The sequence below is a fragment of the Electrophorus electricus genome, chromosome 21 (assembly GCF_013358815.1).
Source record: "Electrophorus electricus isolate fEleEle1 chromosome 21, fEleEle1.pri, whole genome shotgun sequence".
Lineage (NCBI taxonomy): Eukaryota > Metazoa > Chordata > Actinopteri > Gymnotiformes > Gymnotidae > Electrophorus > Electrophorus electricus.
Window position 1 is genome coordinate 5,998,823 of NC_049555.1, and position 25,689 is coordinate 6,024,511.

The 25,689-nt window shown below is 44.5% G+C and overlaps 1 protein-coding gene across 3 annotated transcripts in view; it reads right to left on the reverse strand.

Annotated features, from left to right (window-relative positions):
- Positions 1-31: 31 nt before the first annotated feature.
- Positions 32-25,689, reverse strand: part of mgat5 (alpha-1,6-mannosylglycoprotein 6-beta-N-acetylglucosaminyltransferase) — a 58,360-nt gene continuing 32,702 nt past the window's right edge. For 2 of the 3 annotated variants that reach the window (XM_027016637.2, XM_027016636.2), the window contains 14 exons: positions 24,080-24,156; positions 21,603-21,692; positions 20,143-20,214; positions 19,893-20,054; positions 18,530-18,699; positions 17,339-17,473; positions 16,443-16,576; positions 12,500-12,633; positions 10,224-10,373; positions 6,113-6,259; positions 5,439-5,555; positions 5,205-5,279; positions 4,803-4,960; positions 32-4,460 (listed from right to left, as the gene is read on the reverse strand). In XM_027016637.2, coding sequence (XP_026872438.2) covers positions 4,262-4,460; positions 4,803-4,960; positions 5,205-5,279; positions 5,439-5,555; positions 6,113-6,259; positions 10,224-10,373; positions 12,500-12,633; positions 16,443-16,576; positions 17,339-17,473; positions 18,530-18,699; positions 19,893-20,054; positions 20,143-20,214; positions 21,603-21,692; positions 24,080-24,156 — 1,820 coding nt within the window. In that variant the 3' untranslated portion in view covers positions 32-4,261. The remainder of the gene's footprint in view (positions 4,461-4,802; positions 4,961-5,204; positions 5,280-5,438; positions 5,556-6,112; positions 6,260-10,223; positions 10,374-12,499; positions 12,634-16,442; positions 16,577-17,338; positions 17,474-18,529; positions 18,700-19,892; positions 20,055-20,142; positions 20,215-21,602; positions 21,693-24,079; positions 24,157-25,689) is intronic. The other variant, XM_027016638.2, reaches the window with a different exon arrangement.

The window sequence follows — 25,689 nt, forward strand, 5'->3', positions numbered from 1 at the left end:
ATGTAGATACCTATGATAGATCATTTGCCAATACTAGGATTAGTAGCTGGCCATATTTATTAGAACAGTACTTTTGTGTGTTATAGACCATTTAGAAGCAAGATTTTAATTTTTTTTGTAATCTGAAACTCTTACTGAAATGTAGTTTTAATAGAAATGGAGTGAATACAAGTGTCTGTACAGTAATGTGACTATCCAGCTGTGTGTTAAAGAGATGTGCGTGTTAGAGAGCTGTGAGAACTGTGTTAAAGAGTGCATTTTTTCTGACACACTTTTTAAGGTGTGTTCCTGGCAAAGCCCATAATGCAGTTTCTACCTTTCCATGTGGAATGAGTTTGGAAGACTACTGAAGAACTCTCAGGTTCTCAGGTAGTTAGTGGAAAGTAGAAAGGTTCTTTCTACTGAAGATGACATTCACAAGCTTATTAGAGAATAATCAAGTCACATGACCACTACTCCTAGCTAGTCTAGCAACAGCATGTTTTAGCAAAAATCTTCTGAACTGTACACATGGTTGGACTTCCAAGCGTGTGGAACGTCCCTTTAAGAGTCGAGGGCTAAGATGTAACGTCAGCAGTAGACACTGGAAAGAACCTCAACCCTAGATGGGAGGGTCCTCATTGAAGTATTAGTGTAAACTGCTGTAATTTTAGCCTTTAAAAATGGATCTTTAAATGTTTAGTTGGAACCTTTTCCCAGTTTTTAATTAAGCGTCTGATGTAGCAAATATATTTAGTGGAGATAGGTGCACTAGTGATAAGTAGCATTGTACAATACAGTGTTCTGCATTTTATGCCAACGGTAACACACTGCATTGCTTTTCGGTGTAAACACTGCCTGTCTGTATAGGCTGCTGTCTGTACAAGCTAATAGAGTCTCACTCATTTTTGCAGATTTTTATTTTCGTAGAGGACATTTTATTGTGCTGCAGTACTGTTGCGTTCTTGGGCCCCTGACAGACACACCACCCAGTTCGCCTGCTCAAACTTACACTATTCTACATGACTAATTGATCTTTGTGAATATTGTCTGATGTTTCTATTGTAAAGCACTCAGGCAGGCTGTACAGGATCAGCCCGATGGCATCTTGGTTTGGATTCCCATTAGAGCGTGACATAGCATAGACACTGGCATGGGGCCCTACAAGTCTGCTCCAGTGTAAACAGGCCAGTGGACCAGGATGTGGTGAGAATGTGGTGTTATACACACACACTGCAAAAGTGGAGTACAAATAGATATTCACACAAATTTCTGTTGTCACAGAAAAAGGTTTATTGAAAAATAAAGATATATCCTGCTTATTCAAAAACAATGTAAAGGAAACGTGTTTTTCTTCTCCTTCACTATGTTCTCTAATAAGATTCTTTTCTATCATTATCCACATAAAATGTTCTAGAGAAAATTAAAGAGTGACAGGTTAGCACATGATGTGAGCACATGTCCAAAAAGAAAAAACAAAAACAAAAAAAGGCCCAAGTTTAGGAGCACTGTTAGAATACATTTCCAACAACACAATACTTACTGTGACAATATTACTAACCTCCATGCCTTTCTAACATAATGAAGCTTTAGGGACTGTCTAGAGACAGCAAAGCTAATTTGTTGCATTTGCCTCACAAACGCAAAACCTCTTCTACACAAGGGAACCTTTCGTATATCCAGAGCTGTAAACACATCTTCATGACCATACTAAACTAGACATTTTAATTGTTCAAGGTTTTTTTAAACCACCACCAAAATGTTTGGCAAAACTATTTTATTCACAACTATTAACTATTCTTGCTGTTTTGATTAAACGGCATTGACTGCAAGCTATCATTCTTTTAACTACACAACTAATTTCTCTCGTTCTCTCTTTAGACACAAATAATGTGTCTACTAATCATCAGAAGGCACATCATGAACAAAACTGAAAACAGCAGTTTGGCTAGCGACCATGTTATATACAAAGAGAGAAAATTACCACCAGCTCAGAAGTAAAATAAGTTAGAAATAAGGTCAAAACTCTGAAAGACGCACCTATATTTACAAATGTATAAACAGAAATCTGACATCAGGTGGAAAAAAACTTCAACTGAGGCTTGTTCTGGACCACATGTGGAGACATGATTCAGGACAGGGACACTGAGGGTCCAGAAAAACAACCACCAACTAACTGTGCGAGTGTGTGTGTGTGGGGTATGAAATCATACAATGTGCTCTGGATCAATTCTGAAAGGTCATTTTAGAGGCCTCCTGAAAACCAACATTTTAAAAGTAGCTTTCAAAGGTTAAAAAACAATACAGGCAACTGGCCCACCAAATTCCAACTGCAGCCTAACAGAAGTTAAAGGTATTTTGTGCAATTTTGTCCTCAGTGTCATGTACAGATGTTTTCCTGGATGACCACAAGCACTTAAGCATACTTTAAGCAGACTTTATTCTGATAAATAATATTTCCCTCTGTAAAGAAAAATCATTTCTCTATAAATAAAAAATAAAAATAACCAGACAGAAGTTCTATATATAAAATAAATTAAAAAAAAAACAACAACAACATTTTTTAACATTTGTACAGTGTTGTTATATCTGGTGACAGGTTATCAGTAAATAAAATATTAAGATAGTGCATTTTCAGTCCAAACAAAACAAAAGGTTTATTATGCTTTTTATGCTTTGCAAGAGAATGAGGAACTCAGAGTTCAGAACAAAAGTTAAAAACAACCTCAACAACAGAAGGGAGTTTTATAAGGATGTAAAAGTGGTGATCCTTTGCCTACAATATGTACACATGTACAGGTTTCCATATGTGTTACAGAAATATACCCCAAAACATTTTTTTTTTTAATTAATCTAATTTTAACATGATTCTGTCAATGGGCACAAAGCCATGTGCAGATCAAGGCCAGAGGAAGGACATTCCTACATGCCCTGGGTCTAGCCGAACCTGTCTGTGATGCAGGAACCTGTCTGTGTATGCTTTCTGAAGTCTCTCTCTTTCTGTGCGTGTGTGTGTGTTTTGTGTGTGACCAATATATTATTTACTGGCAGTTGTTTTATAGTGCTGCAGCAGTATCACTGACAGTTTCAAAACTCTCTCTAACATAGATGGCCCTCTGTCCACGCTGTCTCCACAGATAGGGGAGTTCACTGTAATATCCCCTTCCTGAGTGACCTGGGGGTGGGGGGGGTGGTTAAGTCCTGTCTGGGCTGACTGGTCCTGTGATGACAGCAGGTAGGAAAAATGGAGACAGATAGAAAGAGAGGAGACCACACTGCAGTATCACCTCCATGAACACAGGGGGCAGTGAAGAGTTCTGATTCCCTGCATGCCTCTTCAAGTATTTCAGGCCATTTCAATTTTTCCACAAAAAGAGTTGGAAACAAAATCAAATGATTAAATTAAAAAAGCAGTGATTCAGTGTTTCCTCTCTTCTTCCTCTCTCCTGTTCCTCTCCATCTCTCTGGTTTCACCTGTTATGGTCTCTCCCCCCCCCGACACATTTTCATTTTCAGAACTGTCATACCAGAAAGTGTGCCACGCATGTACATATTAGTAGATTATCTCCCCTCCTTTCACCAAAGAAGCAAGTGTGATGACGTGTGTGTGATGACGATTTATACAAACTATTCCACTAACTACCGATGATTGTGAAATCCAGGACTGGATTTGGATTAGGGAGCCAGTTTTTTGCTCTTACAAGAGACGCACTGCTGTCTTTATAGTTCTGGGCAGTGCTGAGCACTCATTCTGGGCAGAGTTGGCCAGCGTACCCTCAGCTCTGGCAGTCACTCACTGAGCAGCATCTGTTTATCGCGCCGTTTGCCACATTTCTGCTTCAAAGAAATGCATTGACAAAAAAGAGCAAGTGTTTCAGGTGTCTGGCAAATGTACTTCGGTACGTGATGCTCATCCTGTTGTCCTGCTCGTCCATGGTCTTCAGGAGGTGTGATGTTCAGGTGTAACTAGCTGCTTGAAGGATTTAGGTAGCATGAGGTCAAGCTTTCTGTGTGGACAGACAAAGTTCTGAGGCACCAGCCTCCTATCCCACCACTGGAACAGGCAGCATTGCATATGTGTGTGCGAATGTGTGTGTGTGTGATGTGTGCGCGTGCGCGTGCATGTGTGTAATGCCACCTGCAACATATCACTACATGGACAATCACACAGACATACACATCCTGGAGACAATCATGGGAACTGCACCACACTCATGAGTTCAAGAAGAAATGCTCGAGTGTGTGGCGAGTGCGCATGCGTGTGTGTGTGTGTGTGTGTGTGTTATAAGCAGTCCTTGCACAGGGCCACCTGGCCCTTCATGTAGTCCCTGCAGGGGCAGACCCTCTGCAGTGAGCCGTGGGCCCCTGCGCAGCTGAACAGGAGTAGGTCGGCCTGCAGCACACAGTGGTGAGCAGACTCGCTGTACGCAGGGACCACGATGTCCCCCGCGCTCTCCACTGTCCTGCAGTCCACGCCGAATCTGCGCACGGGGACAGTGAACAGTAGAGAGTCAGAGGAGAAGCTTCTACAGGCTGTCTGCAATGCCCCCTTATGGCATAAGAGAAGAGTTACAAGGTAGTGGGGAATAACACAACGTAAATGCCTTCTGTCAACATAACACTGCCCTCTGCTGGCCAGTGTAGACATGGGTTTGGATTTCTCACTCTTTCGCAGAGCACTTAATGACTAAGTGAATCCTAATGTGTGTTAAATATTTAAATAATTAAACCTGTGCAATGAATAACTTTTGGAGTATGTGTATGCATAAATGTTTTGGTGAATGTGTATGAACGTGTGTGTGTGCATGTGCGTGCACTCTTACCTGGCCAGGTCTTTGTCTTTGTTGAGGTGTTGGAAGAAGGATGGCTCGCAGATCAGCTGCTCTTCCTGACACACCTGCTTACAGGACTTCCCTGCTGGAGCCAGTCTCACCTGCAGAGCCGAGAGGGGTGGCCACATGACCTGGCCATGACAGAAATCCTACAGATGGAGGGAGGGAGAGAGCGAGGGAGAGAGAAAGGAAGAGTGTCATCACAATTCTATCCTCTCACACCCACAGGTTTAATATTATGCCATATCTCATCCCTGAGTGAGACATAGACAGCCAAAAACCACTATAAACTCCCACAGCAAAAGCTACACACATACCCCAATAACAAGCCACACACTCACATAAACCATATCCTTATCCTGAGACACACACCCACACCCTGAACAGGTGTACCTGATTCTCTATGAAGGCGTTGACCCTCTGCAGCATGCCTTCACAGGTGAACTCGTAGGGTAGATACGGCTCATTCTAACACGCGCACGCACACACACACCCATTTACAAATTTCAACTGTATCAAAGCAGTGGGTATTATACTTGAACTAATGCAACTAACATTTACTGTGAATGAACTTCTGTAAACGTGTGTGCTTGTGGTAAATGTGTCCATGTGTGAGTGTGTGTGTACCTTCTGACTAACAATAGCTCTGAGAGCTCTTTCCACCTCTGAAGGGTTGTCGATGTCCACAGTCCACACATGCGGCTGGCCAACGTACACCTCAGCATACGGGTGCTGGGAAGTTAGCTACAGTCACTCACACACACACACACACACACACACACACACACACACACACACACACACACACACAGCAACATTTTAAATCCTACCCACATAAAACATCCAAAAGCCAGAAGACTATATCAAACAATTCTATAACAAACCAGGCATGACATCATCTACTAGAGCATTTCTCCATGGATGCGTGTGTGTGTGAGCATGAGACAGAGAAACACCCACACCTTTCTCAGAAAGGGCTGTGTGTGTGTGTGTGTGTGTGTGTGTGTGTGTGTGTGTGTGTGTGTGTGTGTGTGTGTGTGTAAGAGAGAGAAAAAACACCCACACCTCTCTCAGGGTTGGCCGTGTATGTGTATGAAATGCCTGTTCCTCCATCAGAGTGAGCTGTGTGTTTATTTTTGTGAATTGCTTGTACATCTCCCAAAGTTGCCCCAGTGTGTGAAACAGTCCTTCCTCTCACAGAGTGTGCCGTGTGTGTGTCAAAACACCCGTTTGTTACTAAAGGTAGGTTTTGTGTGTGTGTGTGTGTGTGGTGTGAGAGAGAGACAGAGAGATGGCCATACCTCTCTCAGAGTGGGCTTGCCCTTGAAGAAATCTGTGTTCTTGCTGCTTTTGGGTGGACTGAATTTTGGGTTCAGGAATGCACAGCCATTGGCTATAGCCTCCAGAGGGGCAGGGCCTTCATAGGGGAAAGACAGCCCCACAAACAACTGAAGGAATGAAAGTGAGAAACAAATTAAAATATTGCAGTGTGTCAAGTATTCACATCTACTCTGCGCCAGCAGAGAAGCTGGACTTGTCTGCTCCAAAGGCATATGTCTCTCCACTGAAGTAGGGGGCATATACGGACTGAAATCTAATAGGGACCAGTGGGGATAATCTCATTTTCGTGACAAATAGGCTGTCAATAGTAGTGTTAGTCCTGCAGAAATCTTTCCTTTAACACTAGTCTTAACCAGACTCAGCTGGCATGAGGTCTGTGATAACAGTCTGTGTAATAATGAAGTAATACAAATCTGAGTAATATGTTTGCTCCTCTGAAAAAGACACAACCCCTTCACCAAACTGACTCTAAACTTGTCTGTATGATCCACACAGCCTCACTACCTAAACGTTTGTGATGTTAATTACAAAGTTAATTACATTAAATTCAATGATTCAAATTAACTTAAAATCATCCACATTTTATGAGTGTTTTATAGGTTGGCAGACAGCCACAAAGCATTGACGATCCAGTGCAACAACACAGAACCCCCCCCAGCCCCCAGAAAGTGACAAGAACCAAAAGTACAACCGTGCAAGAAATGCATAGTGAGTACAGCAGGCAGGAGTGTTCCTGTGTTGAGCCCTCGGCCAGATCACAGGGCTAATCTCATACAACACTCTTATTCAGCACCAAGGCTTGAGCAAATATTTGAGAAGGCTCAGATCGTGCTGCCTGACCGGGTGTGGAAGGGGGGATAAGGAGATGGCCACAATCGTCCGTTTGTGGCAGTGCTGTGCCGCTAACTTAGCGCCGCGCTACACAGCGCACAAAGCAGGGCCTGTGCTCTACTGGACAGACAACCACATGTCCCCAGGCCAGTGAATACAGCCAGGGCATCATGACACACACGCGCGAGCGCGCACACACACACACACACACACGCGCGCATGCACCAGGAGTAAGTACACAAGAAACATACAACATCAGATCACAATAAGCACACATAAAACAGCAATGAAACCCAAGTGTTGCATACATAAGCCTTGACAAACAGACCAACATTTACTGTAATCAAAGACTGCATTTATCCAGTCATAGGCCTGTAACCAGCAAGCCTGTGTCTCTGAGAATCAACCCATGCAGGCTTAATAAACACTAATATCAGCAGGGGGCAGTATAGAGCCACCATTCCGAGATAAGGAGGAGGTGTGAAGATATAAAGAAAAGGAAAAAGGTGCTATTAATAGCAGTCTGTGCCACTCGGTCTACTGACAGTTACAGCAGTGCTGGGGAGGGCAGAGAGAGACAGAGAACCATGACCCCATCCCTATACGGTGAACATTCTACTAAACCTGACACCAAAACGGCAGCACCAAATGTGTGCGTTCTTGATACAGAACTATGACGAGGCTGAGGGTTATTGCCTTGCTAACAAAGTGTATGCTGTGTAAATAACAGACAGGCAATGTGCAGGGTTCTGTAGTGGAAGCTGCGCTCCTGGGAGTTGGAATAAGAGTTAACAGTGGCTGAGCAGACAGTTAACTGTTAAGCAGACCAACCTTCAGAGGAACTGGAGACAAGCACACCAGGACAGCATGGTGAACCTCTGGAGTGTGTCCATGACCACTGTAGCCACACCCCTCAGCTCGAGTGACTGCTCATTACATCATCCACACTCACCACAGCACGAATAACACATCACATGTGGTAATCACACCCGGAAAATAGCGTGAAGGTCAACTTATGATAGCGGGAGTGAGAGAGAGGAGTGATAAAGAGAGGAACGGGGGGGGGGGGGGGGGGGGAGAGAGAGCGAAAAGAGAGGCACAGAGATTGAGAGGCAGAGAACGAGGTAGTGAGAATGAGAGGGACGTAGGTATAATAGTGTTTCTTGCACTTTCATTTCCTTGCTATACTATGCAAATGAGGCTTACTAAGTGTTAGCCCAGCTCATACACATGCATTCGCAGCTATTGCATATGCATTTACGTAGTACATCATTCACGGATATTCCCAAGCAGCCGAACTTGCAGACTTCTGATGAGGTTCTAACATTGTAAGCAAACTGCAGTGCGATATGAAAGGGAAGATGAGGTGATTTGTAACATCTGTTGACTAAACAGCACAAGGTAACCTCAATGACAGTCTCCTTCACTGAGCTTATCAAGTTCTCACAGCAGTAAAGCACAAGCACAACTGTAATGCACAAACAACTGCAAAAGCTTCTTAGGGCTACAGCAGAAGTCAGAGGAACATGGTGGATCTCAGGGACAGCTACACCTAGAGCTGCTCCATCAGCAGCACCGACCACAGTTAGAGGATATAATGTACACCCACCATCTGTGCCTCTAGCAGAGCTTCAGTGGTTGCCGAGCATCCATGGCCAACTATGCAAAGAAGCCTCCACAAAGCAGTATTTGTAAAACCATCACGCATCCTTTTACATTTAACAAAAGTTATACAGTTTTTGGTCATTTTTATCTCTGTTTTTGCTCTTTAAAAGTATAAACTGCCAACGTGCTGCATCCAAAGATCTCCCCACTCTGCTGAGGGGAGACAGGCTGATTCCATGGAGCCAAGCAGAGGATTTTCAGGTCAGTAAGAAAAGAATCAGACGAGAATCTGATACACTCAAGATGTCCAACCACTGCTTATCACATTACACATTTCTGGTTGGACAACAAAATGAAAAACACAGTAATGGTCATATACCTTCGCTCCTTTTTATAATAGTAGCCACATTTTTTTACTGCATTAGTGTTCAAATATTAACTGCAGTTTTTTATTGGGGTTACATTTACAGTTACATATATTTGGTTAATGTAGGTTTTAGACATGTACTGAGCATCCAAGCTCCACCCCTGATCTGGGCACATAACACACAAATTTGTCCTGTGAATACCATTCCAATAGCCAGTGAATGTAATTTATATGGTCAGTAAATGGGCAGTCCTCATGTTGTGTGAATCCTATATAAACTTTACTCTCAGCAGTCAGAAAGCTGATGCCCCTCCCCCACAGTCTGCATTTCTGATTGTATCTTGTAGAATCATGACTTAATCCTACACACATCCAAACAACTGTGAGATCCGGACACGCTCACATTAACTACTCAAAGGGACCGTGTTGTGCAGTGAAGACTATGCAGTTTTTCTCCCTCCACAGAGCTAGCCGTGTGTCAGCACCCGTGAATGAGGCTTAAACGCTGCCTGAACTTGTGAGTTACTTGTGTCAGTATACTCATCATCTCTTTCGTGTATGTGCGATGCTATTAGTACGAGTCTCCCTGCATGTGCCATTATATTCAACTGTGCTTGTCTAACATAGCAAGCTGTGAGTCTGTGATAGTGGGCTGTCAATCAAGAACGCCAATTAGAATATTAGGACCACGCTTCACTGTTGACAGTTAAGTGTGGTAAGCCAATTTGTAAGTAGTGTTTAATCATATTTCTGTTCTGTTCAATAAAAAAACAAAAAAAACAAAAAACAAAAACAAAAAAAAAACCTTCCTGAATTTTAATTCAACTCTATCATACAAAATCTGAATACTTCACAATAATAACATTTAAAAAATGTGTTTTTAAACAAATCCTTCTTTTAGACCTTCACAAGTACATCCTTATATTTGCAAGGTTCACCGTTGACTTTGGTAAGCAATAACAGCTGTTCTTTTTGAGCGGCTAATGCCAGTCTGATAAAAGTCTCCTCAGTTTGTGCATGCACATTCCCATGTGCTGCCAGGTGTGTTTTGTGGGTGAGCCAAAAAACTAACAATGAGTGACAGGAAAAGTGTGTGTGTGTATTTTTGTGTGCGAGTGTGAGTGTGTTCTCGCGTGCGCGTGAGAACGCGGCCAAGTGAAGGAGAGAAAGAGAGAGTCGGAAAGTCACTTGTGTACGTGTACGTTTGCTTGTACACGCGCGTGTGTGTGTGTGTGTGTGTGTGTGTGTGTGTGTGTGTGGTCACATACCTTGGTCTCTCGCAGGAGGAACTGCAGGTCTCTTCCGCTAAGGATGCCATGGTTTTTGACGTAGTCGGGCAGGTGCACGGTGCTGGTGCCGTGGACAGTGCCGTGCACCTCCATGTACGAGTGGATGATGTCCAGGTACTTCTTCTTGTCCTGGTAAAGAGCAGCGGCACTGGTAAACAGCACAGCACAGCACACCCAGGGCAAGGCAGCAGTCCACAACAAAAACAACCTGCACATGGGGTCTCAACATGAACCATATACAGGCCACAAGCAGAAAACAAGCAGAAAACAAAAACACAAAACTAATCACAAAATAAAGTAGGCCAAATAGCATTCATACCAAATCAACTTCATAAAAATAAGACACACACAAAAAAAAAACCTGTCTAGATGGAAGAAACAGTTTTAAAAAGTGATTAAGTGAGAGGCATACTAGTAGTCTTCATCACAACCCCATGTGATTCCTACATGATTCCTGGACTGATTTAAACATGATCCCCACAATAAATCAAATACTGAATCAGTTCCTGGACTAAATCAAATGTGATACTTTCAATGAATCAAACACAGGATTCCTGCATTGAAAGACACTTGTGATTCCTGAGCTGAATCTTTTAAATTCAGTAACCCCATAAAGGGGTAGCTTTCATGAAATGGGGAACTTCTCAGGCATACATGAAGGCCACCAGCTTATGGCCAGTGGCACACACCAGGAGTGTGACGGGCAGGAAGGAGGCGCAATTATCTGTTTTCCTTTACTGTGAGAGTGAGAACTGCAGAGATACTGTCATCTCATCACCGCAATCAGAGAAAAATGTGTGTAATGCTAAAAAAGATGACACACGTACACACACTGAACAGTGTGAAATCCGGTGCTCCATTTCTCTTTATGATGCATTCGTAGGAGTTGAAGGAGGCTGATGGCTATGAGTCATAATAGTTACACGTGTATGCTGTACATGTGTGCGCACATACACAAGCATACACAGTGTTACAACTTGCTTCTATATACTGTATTCAATAGTGTGTTAGTCTTGAGTGTCTTCCTGAGTTGGCCTAACCTTCCTGGTCATGTAACATGTGCTGGAATGATAGGACATTTTTTGGGGGGAGGGGGGGGGTTGACTGCTAATGATTCACAATCAGAACTCTGTCTGTCTGTGTGTGCAAGATGTAGACATGGCTGAGACTACAGAAGCACAGGTCAAGCAAATCACAATCAAGCTGAAAAGCTCCCATCAGATTCTCAACAGCACCTAAAACTACCCAAAACCTAAGAGCAGCCAAAATAACCCAAATCTAAAGACAGTACAAACTTTTTGTGTGCATGAGCATGCACTGTGTGTGTGTGTGTGTGTGTGTGTGTGTGTGTGTGTGTGTGTGTGTGTGTGTGTGTGTGTGTGTGTGTGTGTGTGTGTGTAAAAAAGAGGCTGGCGGTGTACGAGTCTCTGGAGGGAGGTTTAATCAGGGAGAATAAGGCAGCTTTATAGAGCTATAAACCAGCACAGTCAGACAGCATTAATGGTGCCACTAGCTGCGTACTGAGCAAGAACGTGTGTGCGCGCATGACTGAGCACGTGCGCACGGGTACATGTCGCTTTCTCTGTGTCGCAGATCGGATTTGAAAACCCATTTTTTTCTTATTCAAAGCCAAGTTAACAATACTGATAAGTACTGAGCGCTTTTGTAAAGCCTATCTCTCAGTACCACAGACTGTGTTGTATATGTGCGCGTGCGTGTGTGTGTGTGGGGGGGGGGCGCAACAGCCTTTATTAGCATTTCAAAGGCCTGCAGGCCTGTGCTGTGATCTATGGCCAAATGACCCTGCATGCGCTCGCTCTCTAACTAACATACACACACATGCGCAAACACACACGCGCGCTATCCCTCACCTCTGTTCTACTCACTCACACACACACACACACACACACACACACACACACACACACACACACACTAGAGTGCCTAGAAACAGCCTTTCCTGGTTCCAGGTCTGTGTTCATCTTTGTTTCTATGGAAACCTCTTTTTAAGGGATCTTAGAATTTCAGTGGATCTCTAGTTGTCTGTCTATGTCTGTGTCGGTATGTCCCACTATATTATCTCTCTCTCTCTTGCACACCCTCATCTCATCTCTCTCTCTATTCGGACTATGGGTAGTGAGGGGGTAGCCGATTTGGAGATGAATAGCTTACACCCCCCCACCCACACCCACACCCACACCAACCCCCACCTTAACACAGTGAAATCTATCCTTTGAAAGCTGAACTCATTGTACCTTCCAGAAGTTGTCCACTTTCCCATAGACGAGAGACTGGTTCTGTCGCTTGATGTCATCAATGTGTCTGATGTCACTGGCATTCAGGTGCTGCTCAACCACAAAGCCCAGGAAGCTGTTGTCTGGTGTGTGAGCTGTGGGAGACAACAATACGCAATCAGAATGGAGGTAACAACCAACCAATCAATCAAAGAGGACAGAGAACACTGAACCAGCACTCAGAAAACAAGGCACATAACCAAGCCGAAAAGGCCGTTCATGTTAGCTTACATTTTTCATATTACTCCATAATCCACATCCATGAATTGCTCAAAATGTTCAAATAGCAAAACTGGCCAAAGAATAGGTAAGACAGTAATTCAGAAGACCAGGTGATATGAAGACATGACTGGGTGATCCAGACATGGGTGTATGCAGAATGTCACTGTGTGCTGTTTGGGAAGAGATATCATGAAGTGCCAAGCTGACAGAAAGCTGAAGCGCTCAAACTGAGCAAGTGCAAAAGAGTAAGCAAGTCCATGTCAACTTTGCCAAGTGAGGGGTGGTTACCATGGGAACAGTGGGTCCAAAGGTCACCTGGGTAACAGGGTACTGGCAGAGACTCCCTTCAGTACCATCTGCCTGATACTTTAAATCTCAGAATGAAGATTTCTACTACTCCCACACTCACTCACTCCCACACAGACACACACACAGACAGGCCTAACCACCACATACACAGAGACAAACACTACAGACCTGAAAGCACGTGGACAGATGAAGTGGACATATGAACACTGCCTGTGTGTGTGTGTGTGTGTGTGTATATAATCTGCTATGGCTAGCACTCCAGTCTGTGTGGATCTGTGTGTATGGGCACACAAAGGATGTGTGGTGTGCGTGTGTATTCTGCTGTAGTCAGGCCCAAGGCTGTCTGTATGTGTGTGTGTGTGTGTGTGTGTGTGTGTGTGTGTGTGTGTGTGTGTGTGTGTGCAGAGCACAGCACGCGTGCACACTGTAGTCAGGCCCGAGGCTGTGTGTGTGCGCGTGCGTGTTCTGCTGTAGTCAGGCCCGAGGCTGTGTGCGTGCGTGCATCATGTATTCTGCTGTAGTCAGGCCCAAGGTAATGTGTGTGTACTGTGTACTCTGCTGTAGTCAGGCACGAGGCTGTGGGTGTATGTATCGTGTATTCTGCTGTAGTCAGGCACAAGGCTGTGTGTGTGTGTGTGTGTGTGTGTGTGTGTGTGTGTGTGTGTGTGTGTGTGTGTGTGTGTATATATTGTGTATTCTGCTGTAGTCAGGCCTGAGGCTGTGTGCACGCGTTGTGTACTCTGCTGTAGTCAGACCCGAGGCTGTGTGTATGTGTGTGTGTGTATGTGTGCACGTTCGTGCGTGCGCGTTCTGCTGTAGTCAGGCCTGAGGCTCTGTGTGTGTGCGCACGCGTGCGTGTATGTGTGTGTATGCGTGTGTGCGTGCATGTATATTCTGCTGTAGTCAGGCCCGAGGCAGTGTGCGTGTGTGTGTGCGCGCACGTTCGTGTTCTGCTGTAGTCAGGCCCGAGACTGTGTGTGCGTGTGTGTTCTGCTGTAGTCAGGCTTGAGGGATAATATGGACCACCTTGTTACTGCAAACCATCAGGTCCAATCAGGGTGGAGAATAAGATTTAGAACCCAGATGGCCTATAATGCAATTTGTGTGGAAACCAGAAATGGCCACACAAACAGAACGGTTGCCTCCCATTCAGCTTCCTGGAGTCCCACCTCTCATTATCAATTAAAGGAATAGAGGCAATTACACACACGCATGCACAAGTATGTGCGCACACATCCTCACATGAGGCTCTACAGGACTCTAAGTGTTGCCCTCCTCTCTGAATGGAATGATAGCATGCACACACCTTGTGATTAAACTCTGCCTGGCTCACACCCTCTGACAGCCTCTCACACTTCCTGCACAAACGCCTGTCTCACAACTCCTTATCACACTCTGTCTCACACATAAATTTCACACACATGACCTCTCCCCCAACACACACACACACACAAAAAAAAAAACCTTTATGTCAGAACAGACATGCACATACATTTACATTGGAACACACACATGTGCACACACTCACTAGAACACACATACATGCACACGCACAGATCTGTTTACACTGGAACAGACATGCACATACGCGTGCTGGTGAAAGAGGGTCTGATGGAAGCAGATACGTGAATGTGTGGGCAAGGAACCTCTCAGAAGATGAAAAGTGCTGTTGGTGAAGAGGAATGATCACGCAGCCACGTCAGAGTCAGCCTGCGACTGCGACGGCCTGCGACTGCCCATTGTGTGCCCTCACTCCTCAGCAGACTGACTGACCCTAATGCCTGACCCTAGTTAGTTAGAAGGACTTATGTCTTGTTAACTAGCGACATTTTTAAGTTGTAGTTACCGGACAAAGGCATTGACAAAGATCTTATATTCTAGATTTATATGACAACACTGGCTATTTCTCTGGACAGGCAGGAAAATAAATGAACCTCTGTGTAAATGAATTAGCTAAGCTGTTATACCCTCTGCCCCACATGAAGCAAACTAACTACTTGTCTGTGACCCTGTTTGCTTAAGTGGGATTTGGGTTTGGTTGATGAGACAGCACTGAGGTTCATGGCATGTCACTTCCATGCACTGAATTCTTTTTAATCAACTATGCCAAGGCAAGCTACCTCTTTTGGCCAAAGCTGCACGCTGTTGACATAGGCCATCACACAAACAGTCCTTAACCAGTGGAGAGGCTGGTGAAATATACTCCAGGTGGGGCTGTTGGTGACAGTCAGTTTCAGCAACCATCCCTATGCAACTTGACAAAAACTACTAGGGCTCTGTGAAGTAGCATTTTAATTTGCATTAAAAATCAACAGCATAATAATAAATGAATTATCGTTACTTGCAGCTCTAATGTGCTCAGATAAAAGGTACAGTATGCATCATTAGAAAAACATTTGAATATTTTGTTAACTGAAATAGAAGGCTTGTATTTGAAAAGTTATCTAGCTATAAATTAGATACATTAACACTTGGGCGATACTTCTAGCGCTCCAGAAGAGAGAACGGATGAACCACCAAGCTAATGTCCCCTAATGCATTTTCTATACTATCCATTACTGTCCATTTTTAGCACATTCAGACTTAAAAGTAGTAGTTATTGATCATTTTAAAATATTTATTTAAAAAAATGAAAATACCAATTTCCACTCTTGGCCAGCCGCCACCGTCCTTAACCCTGATGAATAAAACCTCATTCTCCCACTAGCCATATGTAACTAGCTAGCAAATAATCACTGATACAGAGGGATGCAGCTATGGTAAACGTGATAACTAAAGCAGTAGCATTACACACACAGCTGACATGATTTGCATGGGGTGTTTGGGAGATCTACCTGTCGATGGCGATCCAACTGGTTGGCGACCACTGTCTTACAGAGAGGAGATATCAAACACAAACCCAGGCCCTGTCTTACAGTGGAAATGCATTAAAGCAGAAAACAGTTACTCAATTTTTCTTAAATTCTACCATGTCATACAGGACAGGTATGCCGACGTCATCATCTTAGATGACTTAGTTCACCTGCCCTGAGGTGGGAACTTGGATTTGGAGGGCATGTCACATACATACACACAGACTGTGCACCCACACCCACACCCGGGACGTGTTGGGTATCGTGCATATGTGAATGAATGACGGCAGTGTTCCGCTGTGCTAAACTCAGGGCAAACCCTCTACCATGAAGCTGATGAGAATGTCACGTACAGCCACTACACAAAGGGGCTTTTCACCCCCTGCACCACATGAGCCCACAGTGCGCACAGGGGCTATAACATTTCACAGGCCAGAGCATAAGATGGAAAGGTTACATACGCAAATGCACACGTGTGCGCATACACACACAAACACGCACACACACACGTGGACACTTACGGAACATGGTGTTGAACTGCTGAGGGTTGAGGTTCCATTTGCCCCATGGTGTCTTGTGACCTTTGGACTGGGCGTAGTGGGCATGGTTAAACTCTGGCTCTGTCCCAAAGGAGTCTAGCACTCGCAGCATACACCTGCAACACACACACACACACAGAACCAAGTTACTTATATACATCCAAGCTATGAGTAAGAGAGTACTGTATTCAAGATGCCCCAGTACAGCCACTGATAGCTAGCTAGCTAATACCAAACCTGATGCTAGTACAGCCTTTAGCACCCAAACTGGCACTAAAGTCTCCTGCCAGTATCAGAACCAACATTGATCCCATCGTGTGAAGGACACTGCACAATTTCTATCACGGGTTTACAATGCCTACCTACAGCAGAAAACAGATTAAACTGATACAAAGACACAGCACAAGATGTTTGGAGGTAGGACTTGTTACAATTGTCCAGTGCCCGGACACCAATGCTCCTACCAGCAGCGCTCCAAGACTTCCCACAGCACACCGGCAGAGCCAGCAGGGAATCGCGCATGTGCAATTCACACGTTTTGTTTAAGCATAGGCACAAACTCAATTCAGCACAACTCCTTCACATGCAGACTTACAGAACCTCACACTGAGGTTCACTATGAAACATGCAACTATTCCCTCCAGTCCTGCTGTAATCAACTCTGTCCAGTCCTGCTGTCGGAGACTACAAGGGCGGGACGATTAATTGTGCTCACACTGCTATTGGGATGCTGAATACATACTTCTTGTAATTATGATGCAGCTCAAACTCAGGTGTCTGTCAGTGGCATAGGCATGTGTAATGGGCATGAGTTTTACTCTGATCCAGACATAATGGACAGTGTGACTGTACTGACATGGTGATGGGGTTTAACTCACTGGTAGTGCACCCAAGAAGGGCCCAGCGTCTTCTTAAACTGAGAAAGACCAACGATGTCGATATAGATCAACTCCACCACCTTGTCTCCCTGGGTTGGACAGCTGGACTTATTACCCATCACCTTCTTCATGATCCTAAGGACACACAGAGAGAGAGAGAGAGAGAGAGAGAGAGAGAGAGAGAGAGAGAGAGAGAGAGAGAGAGAGAGAGAGAGAGAGAGAGAGAGAGAGAGAGAGAGAGAGAGAGAGAGAGAGAGAGAGAGAGAGAGAGAACACAAGGGAAAGGGGATAGGAAAGAATGGGCATGACAATAAAACTACATGATGAGAAAGAAAGCAAAGGGAGCAAAGAAAAGAAGAACTATGCAGTATGAATATTTATGTAGAGACTGAATATGTATGTTTGCATATTTAAAGGAGCCTAATCCTATGCCATTTCAACTCACTGAGGCTCTGCTTCTATAGGTGTGGCAGCTAACATCATTACAGTGTGTGTGCTCGCGAATGTGTGTGTGTGTGTGTGTGTGTGTGTGTGTGTGTGTGTGTGTACAGCTCTGAAAAAAGATTAAGCGATCATTACACAATTAACAGTTCCTCAGGCTTTACTATTTATAGGTATATGTGTTTAAGTAAAAAACATTTTTGTTTCATTCCTGAAGTACATTTCAGGGAGTAACCACAGTGTACTATAGGACAAGGCATAGAGGTAGTCAAAATTCCAGAGAAATTATGATTATTGTCCAGAGAAACAAAAACAGAGGTTTTTCAAATGCACATGTGTGTGTGTGCGCGCGTGTGTGCTTTTTCTTTCAACTCCTTGATGGAGGGTGAGATGCACGTCGCGACCCAACAGGTAGAGGGTGGTGATGAGGTGTGTGTGTGTGAGTGAGTGAGAGAAAGAGAGAGAGAGAAAAATGCAGATGTCGTGGTGATAAGGTGTGTGTGTGTGTGTGTGTGTGTGTGTGTGTGCACGCGCTCGCACTCTGAGCTCTGTCACGACCCAACAGTTAGAGAGTGGTGATGTGTGAGTGTGTGTGTGTGTGTCTGTGTGTGAGAGAGAGAGAGTGAGAGAGAGATAAATGCAGAAGTCGTGGTGATGAGGTGTGTGTGTGTGTGTGTGTGTGTGTGTGGTTGAGATACATGTCACCATCCAGCAGGTATAGGGTGGTGATGGGTGTGTATGTGCTCTCACTCTTTGAGCTCAGCGATGGAGGCTGAGATGCGGATGTCATGGCCCAGCAGGTAGAGGGTGGTGATGAGGTCGCTCCACTGCACCAGTTCTCCTAGTGGGCCGCCGCTGAAAGCGTTCTCTGCTATCTTAAAGCCGGACTCTTTCGTCAGCAGGCCCAGGTGTACCAGGATCTGCCACACACACACACACACACACACACAAGCAATTTCCTAATTTCTTTACAGTTGTGATCCACAGACGTACATAAGCACACAAGCCCAGCTCTGAGTCATTATTGCAAAAAGAGTTTACTCAGTCAACACATGGGGGGAAACACAGGTAGCATTAAAACCGGCGTGTGTGTGGGGGGGTGGGGGTTTGTACTGCTCTCATGACCCTTTGTACTGCTCTTAAGACATTTCCTACTGAGGGGAGAAGAGAGGGAACAAAAGCTGACAGTGGCAGAGAAGGGGACATGTCTCAGATTATACAGCTATAGTAGCAATACAGAGCAAGGCCTGTCCACTGTGTGCGTGCGTGCACGCGCATGTGTTCGTATCATTTTCAGCTAATCGTTAGGGCTGTTGAATTAATATCAGGTGTCCTTTATGTGGGGAGCAGAGAAGCTGTGTCAGGTTGTAATACTCATGTTGTGGCAATTATCTCTATGAGCACAAGGCTTATACAAAGCTTCTGGAAAGTTGTACGGAACATCCATGGTTAGGAGTCACTGCGAAAAGAGCCAAGTGGATAGTGATGGCACTAGCAATCAGGTCGGTCTCTCTCTCTCTCCATGTTTACTTAGAGAAATCTCAGAGGTTTCTGTAAAATGATTCATCAAAGTTAGGCAATCTCCTGTGTCTTCTGAGAAAGAGTGAGAGTGTCCTATGTGTATGTGACTGTGTGTGTGGGTTTGGTTCCTTTCCAAGTCTATTGGCTGCAGGTGAATGAGAAGGGTCTCACACTTACTCTCAGGGGAGACAGTGTCCTGGAGATCGTGTGTGTGTGCGTGTGCTGAGTGACACGCGCACGTGTGAGTGTATTATTCAGTCACAGCAGAGTGGAAATAGAGTGAGTGTATTATTAAAAGGTGGCAGGTACATAGAAGAATGGTCTTTTGACATTCCTCTCAGAATAACACCTCTAACACACTTGGCCTACAGTGAAACCATAAGACCACAGGATATTAGGTCCACGACCCACCCAAACCGTGCGCTCCAGCTTCGCTGCCCGGGACCGTGGGAGCATTCTGGACTTCCGTCAGATCTTAGAGCAACACCAGATCCCAAACCACAGCAGAGGGGAGGAGGACCAGTAAGCGAGAAAAGAGAGGAAAAGGTAGAGAGAGTGAGAGAGAGTGAGGGGGTGGGGCCGGGGGCGGTACCTTCTTGCGTCGGCGGGTCTGCAGGTCCTGTTTGGTGGCGAGCGAGCGCACGGCGTTCACCCACGGCTCCTCCATGCGCTTGATTCGCATCATCATCCAGCGGAACTCCTCCCGCCGTGACATCACATGATAGAGCTCCTCAAAGCTTGTACGGATATCCGACTGCACGCAAGACAGCACGGTCAAACCGCACGTCAAACTCCCTAACGCTCAGTGAGGTATAGTACGCACGCACACACACACACATTACCTGTCCTTTTTTGTCAGAGTCATCGTTAAGGTTTGCAGTTCTCCAGGGGAGACGAGGGCACCAGTTCTCCACCTGTGACAAACAGTATTCAATCAGACACCGTGTGTGTGTGTGTGTGTGTGTGTGTGTGTTTGAGATAAGGTCTGATGAGCAGGTAGGTAACTACCTGTGTGTGAAAACAGATATCAAGCTGACAGCCTCTCTCTCTCTACCTCTCCTTCCTCCCTGAATGCTGTGGATTACTTCACAACACATGTCATCCATTTGACCAGCAGGGTCACCTACTCAGCACTTTACTAACTTTCATTCATCACCCACTAACTGCTCTATGACAACCCCTCCCCACCCCCCAAATGGTCAGTTTACTCCAACCAATTACACACATCACTACCAGGAGAGAGAGAGTGTAAGAGGAGAGAAACGGGAACAACAGTTGGTATGGAAATGTAGCCAAATTGCCATGGTGACCATGAGTGTCAATCACACCAACACTCTGTCACTCTGTGCAAGTCTCTCTCTGCTAGTTGAACCGTGTGCGTTTGTTAGTTTTTCACCAGGGTCATGTGCAAAAGTACATCAGCCGTGCATTCCATCCTCTCTCTCTCTCATATTTTTTTATAATATATATATATATATATATATATATATATATATATATATATATATATATATATATATATATAAAATATATATATATATATATATATATATATATATATATATATATATATATATATAAAATATATATATATATATATATATATATATAAAATATATATATAAAATATATATATATATATATATATATATATAAAATATATATATAATATATATATATATATATATATATATATATATATATATATATATATATAAAATATATATATAAAATATATATATATATATATATATATATATATATATATATATATATATATATATATATATAAAATATATATATATATATATTTATATATACATATATATATATATATATATATAAAAATATATATATTAATCACAGCCCAGCATGACTCCACAAAGCATGCTCAGCTGAAGGCTAATACACAGTGCTGGTGAAGCTCCCCTCAACAATGTGACTGGGTAACATTTCATACTGGAATTCTGTTTGTATGTGTGCGTGTGTGTTTGTGGTGAAGGTTCATGTATAGTGTGTTTATCCTTCATGCCATGAGGTCTCTGAATAGCAATGAAAGTGACTGAATGTGCATACGTGTGTGTGTGCGCGTATATAACACACACAGAGAGAGAGAGAGAGAGAGAGAGAGAGAGAGAGAGGAGAGACTTTGATATGGTATGGTATTGTATGACATACCCCCCAGGGTATGACCTCCAGCTGCAGCAGACACACACATCCCAGTGTGTGTGTGGTGTTTGCTTGAATGTATGTACATGCAGATATTCTGGTGTGTGTGTGTGTGTGTGTAGGCTCCTCTCACCTCACTCAGGTAGATGAAGAAGGAGCAGGAGGTCCCATCCACTCCATAGTTGCCGTAGCAGGTGTCTGAGCGCCACATGTCCTTCATCCACTGAGGAAGAGGAGAAGAGGGAGACGTGAGACAGAAGCATGAGAGTTATGAGGAGCACAAGTCTGCTCTGGAGCAGCTCAGAGACAGGAGCGAGCACAACAAACAGAACTCATGTGCCGGTCTGCCCACAGGGGGAGTGTTTTCTACGCTTGTTCTCCTCTGCAGTACCGGTTAAAAGTCACCACCACCACCACATGAACACTTCAACTTTAGTTTCATGGGAAGGTGTTGACTGAGACTGTTTTGAAATATTTAACCTCCAAGGACCAAAATGCATGTCACTGAACCCCCACCCCCCCAAAAAAACAACAAATGCCCTGCCACTCCTGTTGTTGCTGTAGGAACACCCAAGTCTGGTCCACCCTTTAAATAAAAGGTAAAATTCTCCTAACCAGATCCGTTACTACATCCTGTAACTGGCACTGCAAAGACACAAGGATGTATTGATCAAAATGTCACACTTATCGATTACAAGTTTATGATGAAGATGACGGGGAAGAAATTTAACACTGATCAATTACGTGTTTCTCTGTCTTAAACCCATTGAGGCCTACAGAGCTTGTGTGCAATATTCAACATCACAATCATGCACTAAATTATGTTCAGTAAACATCTCAGCAGTCAGGTGAAATTTCTGAAAGCTAAATTGTTGTCAACAAAAAGCGCCACTGCTTCAAAAGAAATTTATTATTATCTGGGCTTTAAGCTGTAAAAGCCACATCTTAAAATCATTTCTGTTAGTTGAGGAGTGGAAGTCATAAAAGTCACTGACATGACCATAGGATAATGGAATTCAGTCTGAGGCACATTTCGTGACAATTCCAACATAAAATTCGCTAACTGCAATTTACATTTTGTGTGAAGTTATTATAAACACGAGGTTGGTACAGTAGCTGATCCTGGGTCTCATGATGTCATGCATGCACATCTTAATGCAGGGTGGGTATAGTAACTCATCCTGGGTCTGTTATAAGATATCATGCATGAATGCTTTATTAATACAGAGATGGCATAGTAACTGATCCTGGGTCTGTTATATGATATCATGCATGAATGAGCTATTGGCAATCAGTATATAAAATTAAATATTAAGCATAAAAAAACTGTACAAAAAGGATCACATTTTTCCATATTGAGCTTGAAAGTCGAGACTTGGCTGAGCATTCAAGAGCAGATTGTTCCAGGATTCGGGATGATTTTATTCCTCATAGATTTAAAGGCATGCCAGTAAGTGCTGGATGTGACCCTTCCAAATCACTTCATTATACAGCTCTGAGGGTAAAGAGTTGGCCAGAGCTCTCAAAGTCACTGTGATTGGCTGACCTGCCTCAAAAAAACCCTGTGATTGATTGGTTGTTTAAGGAACCATCTGGTTCTACAGCCAATCAGAATCACATTTAGTTGCCAGAGTACATCACATGCTAGGAATTTATCTAAAAAACCCATGATCTGTGTGTCTGGCCTCTGAAAAGGGGACTTTCCCTGAACGCAGGTCAAACTTTCAATTGGACAGCAAAGGTGACCCAAAAGCATGCCACTTACTCTGTCCCCGAACAGCGCTGGAGGACGCCGTCCACCATCCCCTATGCATAACATAGGGGACGGTGAACATCCCTGAATTACCATGCTGCTTTGCCATGCTGTTCTGACTCTAAAGAGTCACCAGTCCCCAGCGCACTACCATGACAGTGACCTATGAAGTATTTGGTCCCCGCCCAGGTCTGACGGGGAAAGATAAGGCAGGTTCTCTCCAGCAAGCCCCGCTTCCACACGCACTAAAGCCTCAGCACTCCCCTAACCCTGCAGCGGTATTACCGCGAGGTTATGCGGAGTCGCTCGCCCGCGCGCTTCCCGCAACAGCCCATGGAGAATTACATGAGTGACGCCAACACTGTTGGAGTGCAGTAAAGAATAACGCGTGTGTTTCTCTTCAGTGGATGAATGTGGAAGGAGGGTCACCTGCATGCGATGTCAGGTGGGCTCCGGAGAGCACAGAAGAACAGAGCGATCATCCTTTAATTAAAGACTTCCTGCCTTCGGCGGGAGTGCACAGGTTGGGAGGTAAAGCACGGCGGTGGGGGTATATCAAAGCCCTTGCCGGGTTTTACATCACTCCGTCTCAACACTCCCCTGCTCCTTGCTCTGTCTCTGCGCTGAGCATTACACACTGCTCCAGTGGCATGTATGAGTGACGGTAGCAGTTTTGTGAGATGGTTGTCAGTGGGATGCGTGTTTGTGTGTGGGAGTGCATGATAGAAATCTGTGTGTAAGGCTCTACAAGAATCACAAGAAGCACCGAGATAAGCAGTGTCAACAGTAAGGTAGGTGTGTGTGTGTGTGTGTGTGTGTGTGTGTGTGCGCGCATGCGCGGTGTGTGACAGACTCACCTTCATTTTGCTCTCACAATGTGGGAAGCCATCAAGCACAGGCAGCTCACACTTCTCCTGTGCGCCGTTTAGCAGGTCTGCAGAGGTCAACAGAACAACAGGGTCAACTCTGCTAGCAGACTTCATCACCACCACCAACACATCGTCCATCATCATCATCATCATCAACACCACCGGCACCTTAAATCCCTTTTCATCTGTGCCTACAAGGGAGTGATTCAGTGTTCACTGTGTCGAATCTAATCCATTCCACTCTATATCAGAGGTGCAGTGAGGCCGGTGCAGATGGAAGAGCAGGACTGAGGAGTGGGGTCAAAGGTCAGGGGGGAAACTCAGAAATAAAGCTAGAGGAGGCCGTAAGCACAGCATGCTCAGGTTAGGGTCCGAAAGCAGATACTTTATTACAGAACAAATCACTTCCCAGCAAGGCCTCATCAGCCAGACAACACTGGACAGCAATTACCTTAGTGCTCAGATACTTCCTGTGTCACGTTTGCTTTATAGAGCTATGATCCCAAGAGAGCAATTGAATTTACAAGCAGAAAAAAAACAGGAAGTGGACTAAAATGACAGGAAGTGTGTGAGATGTGTGTGAGAACTGCAGACCCAGTAGTTGTGACGCAAGATTTATGAACACAACCCACCCACCCGAACACATTTTGGCTAAAGGTCCACCTGGCTCTGCTCTGCTCAGTACGGGAACAGCAGAGGGTGTGTATTCCTCACCCCAGAGCAGCAGGTCTGCCCACGCCCCCACGGGCAGCACAGATTCAGGGCTCACAAATGGCATGTAGGAGTTCACACTGGCAAAGTGTCCATTCACAAGCGTTTCCAGGGGCAACAGACCAGTAAGAACCAGAGTCAAGCAGGATTACAGCTGCATCATTACAACAAAGGACAAAAGGAGGAGGTTGGGAAACACGTACACGCACACCCACCCACACACACACACACACACACACACATCCACACACCCACCCACACACCAGACAGGAATAAGTGGCTACATATAATGCTATAAAAGCGAAAGAGTTGATCACATCTCGTCTTTCAGTCAGAGGCCTGGCGGGTCTCTCCTCCCATACAATCAGAGGCCTGCCAGAACTCTCCTGCCAGACGGGTGTGCAGAGGACACTGAAACTGCCTTTTAAAGGACAGACACAGATACGCGTTTGAGAACAGATGTAAGAAATCTGCTATGGAACGGAGGAACTGGAAACAGAGCCCTGATTAGAGCACTTGGGAGCCAATTAACTAATAATGTACACCATACAATATTAATATCACAGATGTTTCCCACAGCGGAGGAGGTCATCACCACTACCGTCCCTAAGCTTTTGTCCAAGTTCTTGGAAAAGTAATGAAATCAGGAAAGGAATGAATGCCAGGACGAGCACACACACACACACACACACCCCTTAAATCTGACAGACCTTCTAAACAAAGGACCTTCTGCCTCTTCTAGAAAGTTCTAGTTCTATGGAGAGAAAGCTGGAGAATGGACAGTTACTATTAAGTTCTTGTCACAAACTGCATGCCAAGTTATATAAAGCCAGCACAGAAACATACATCACACCATCATCACCAATAAAGGATTGTAGCCCACTACA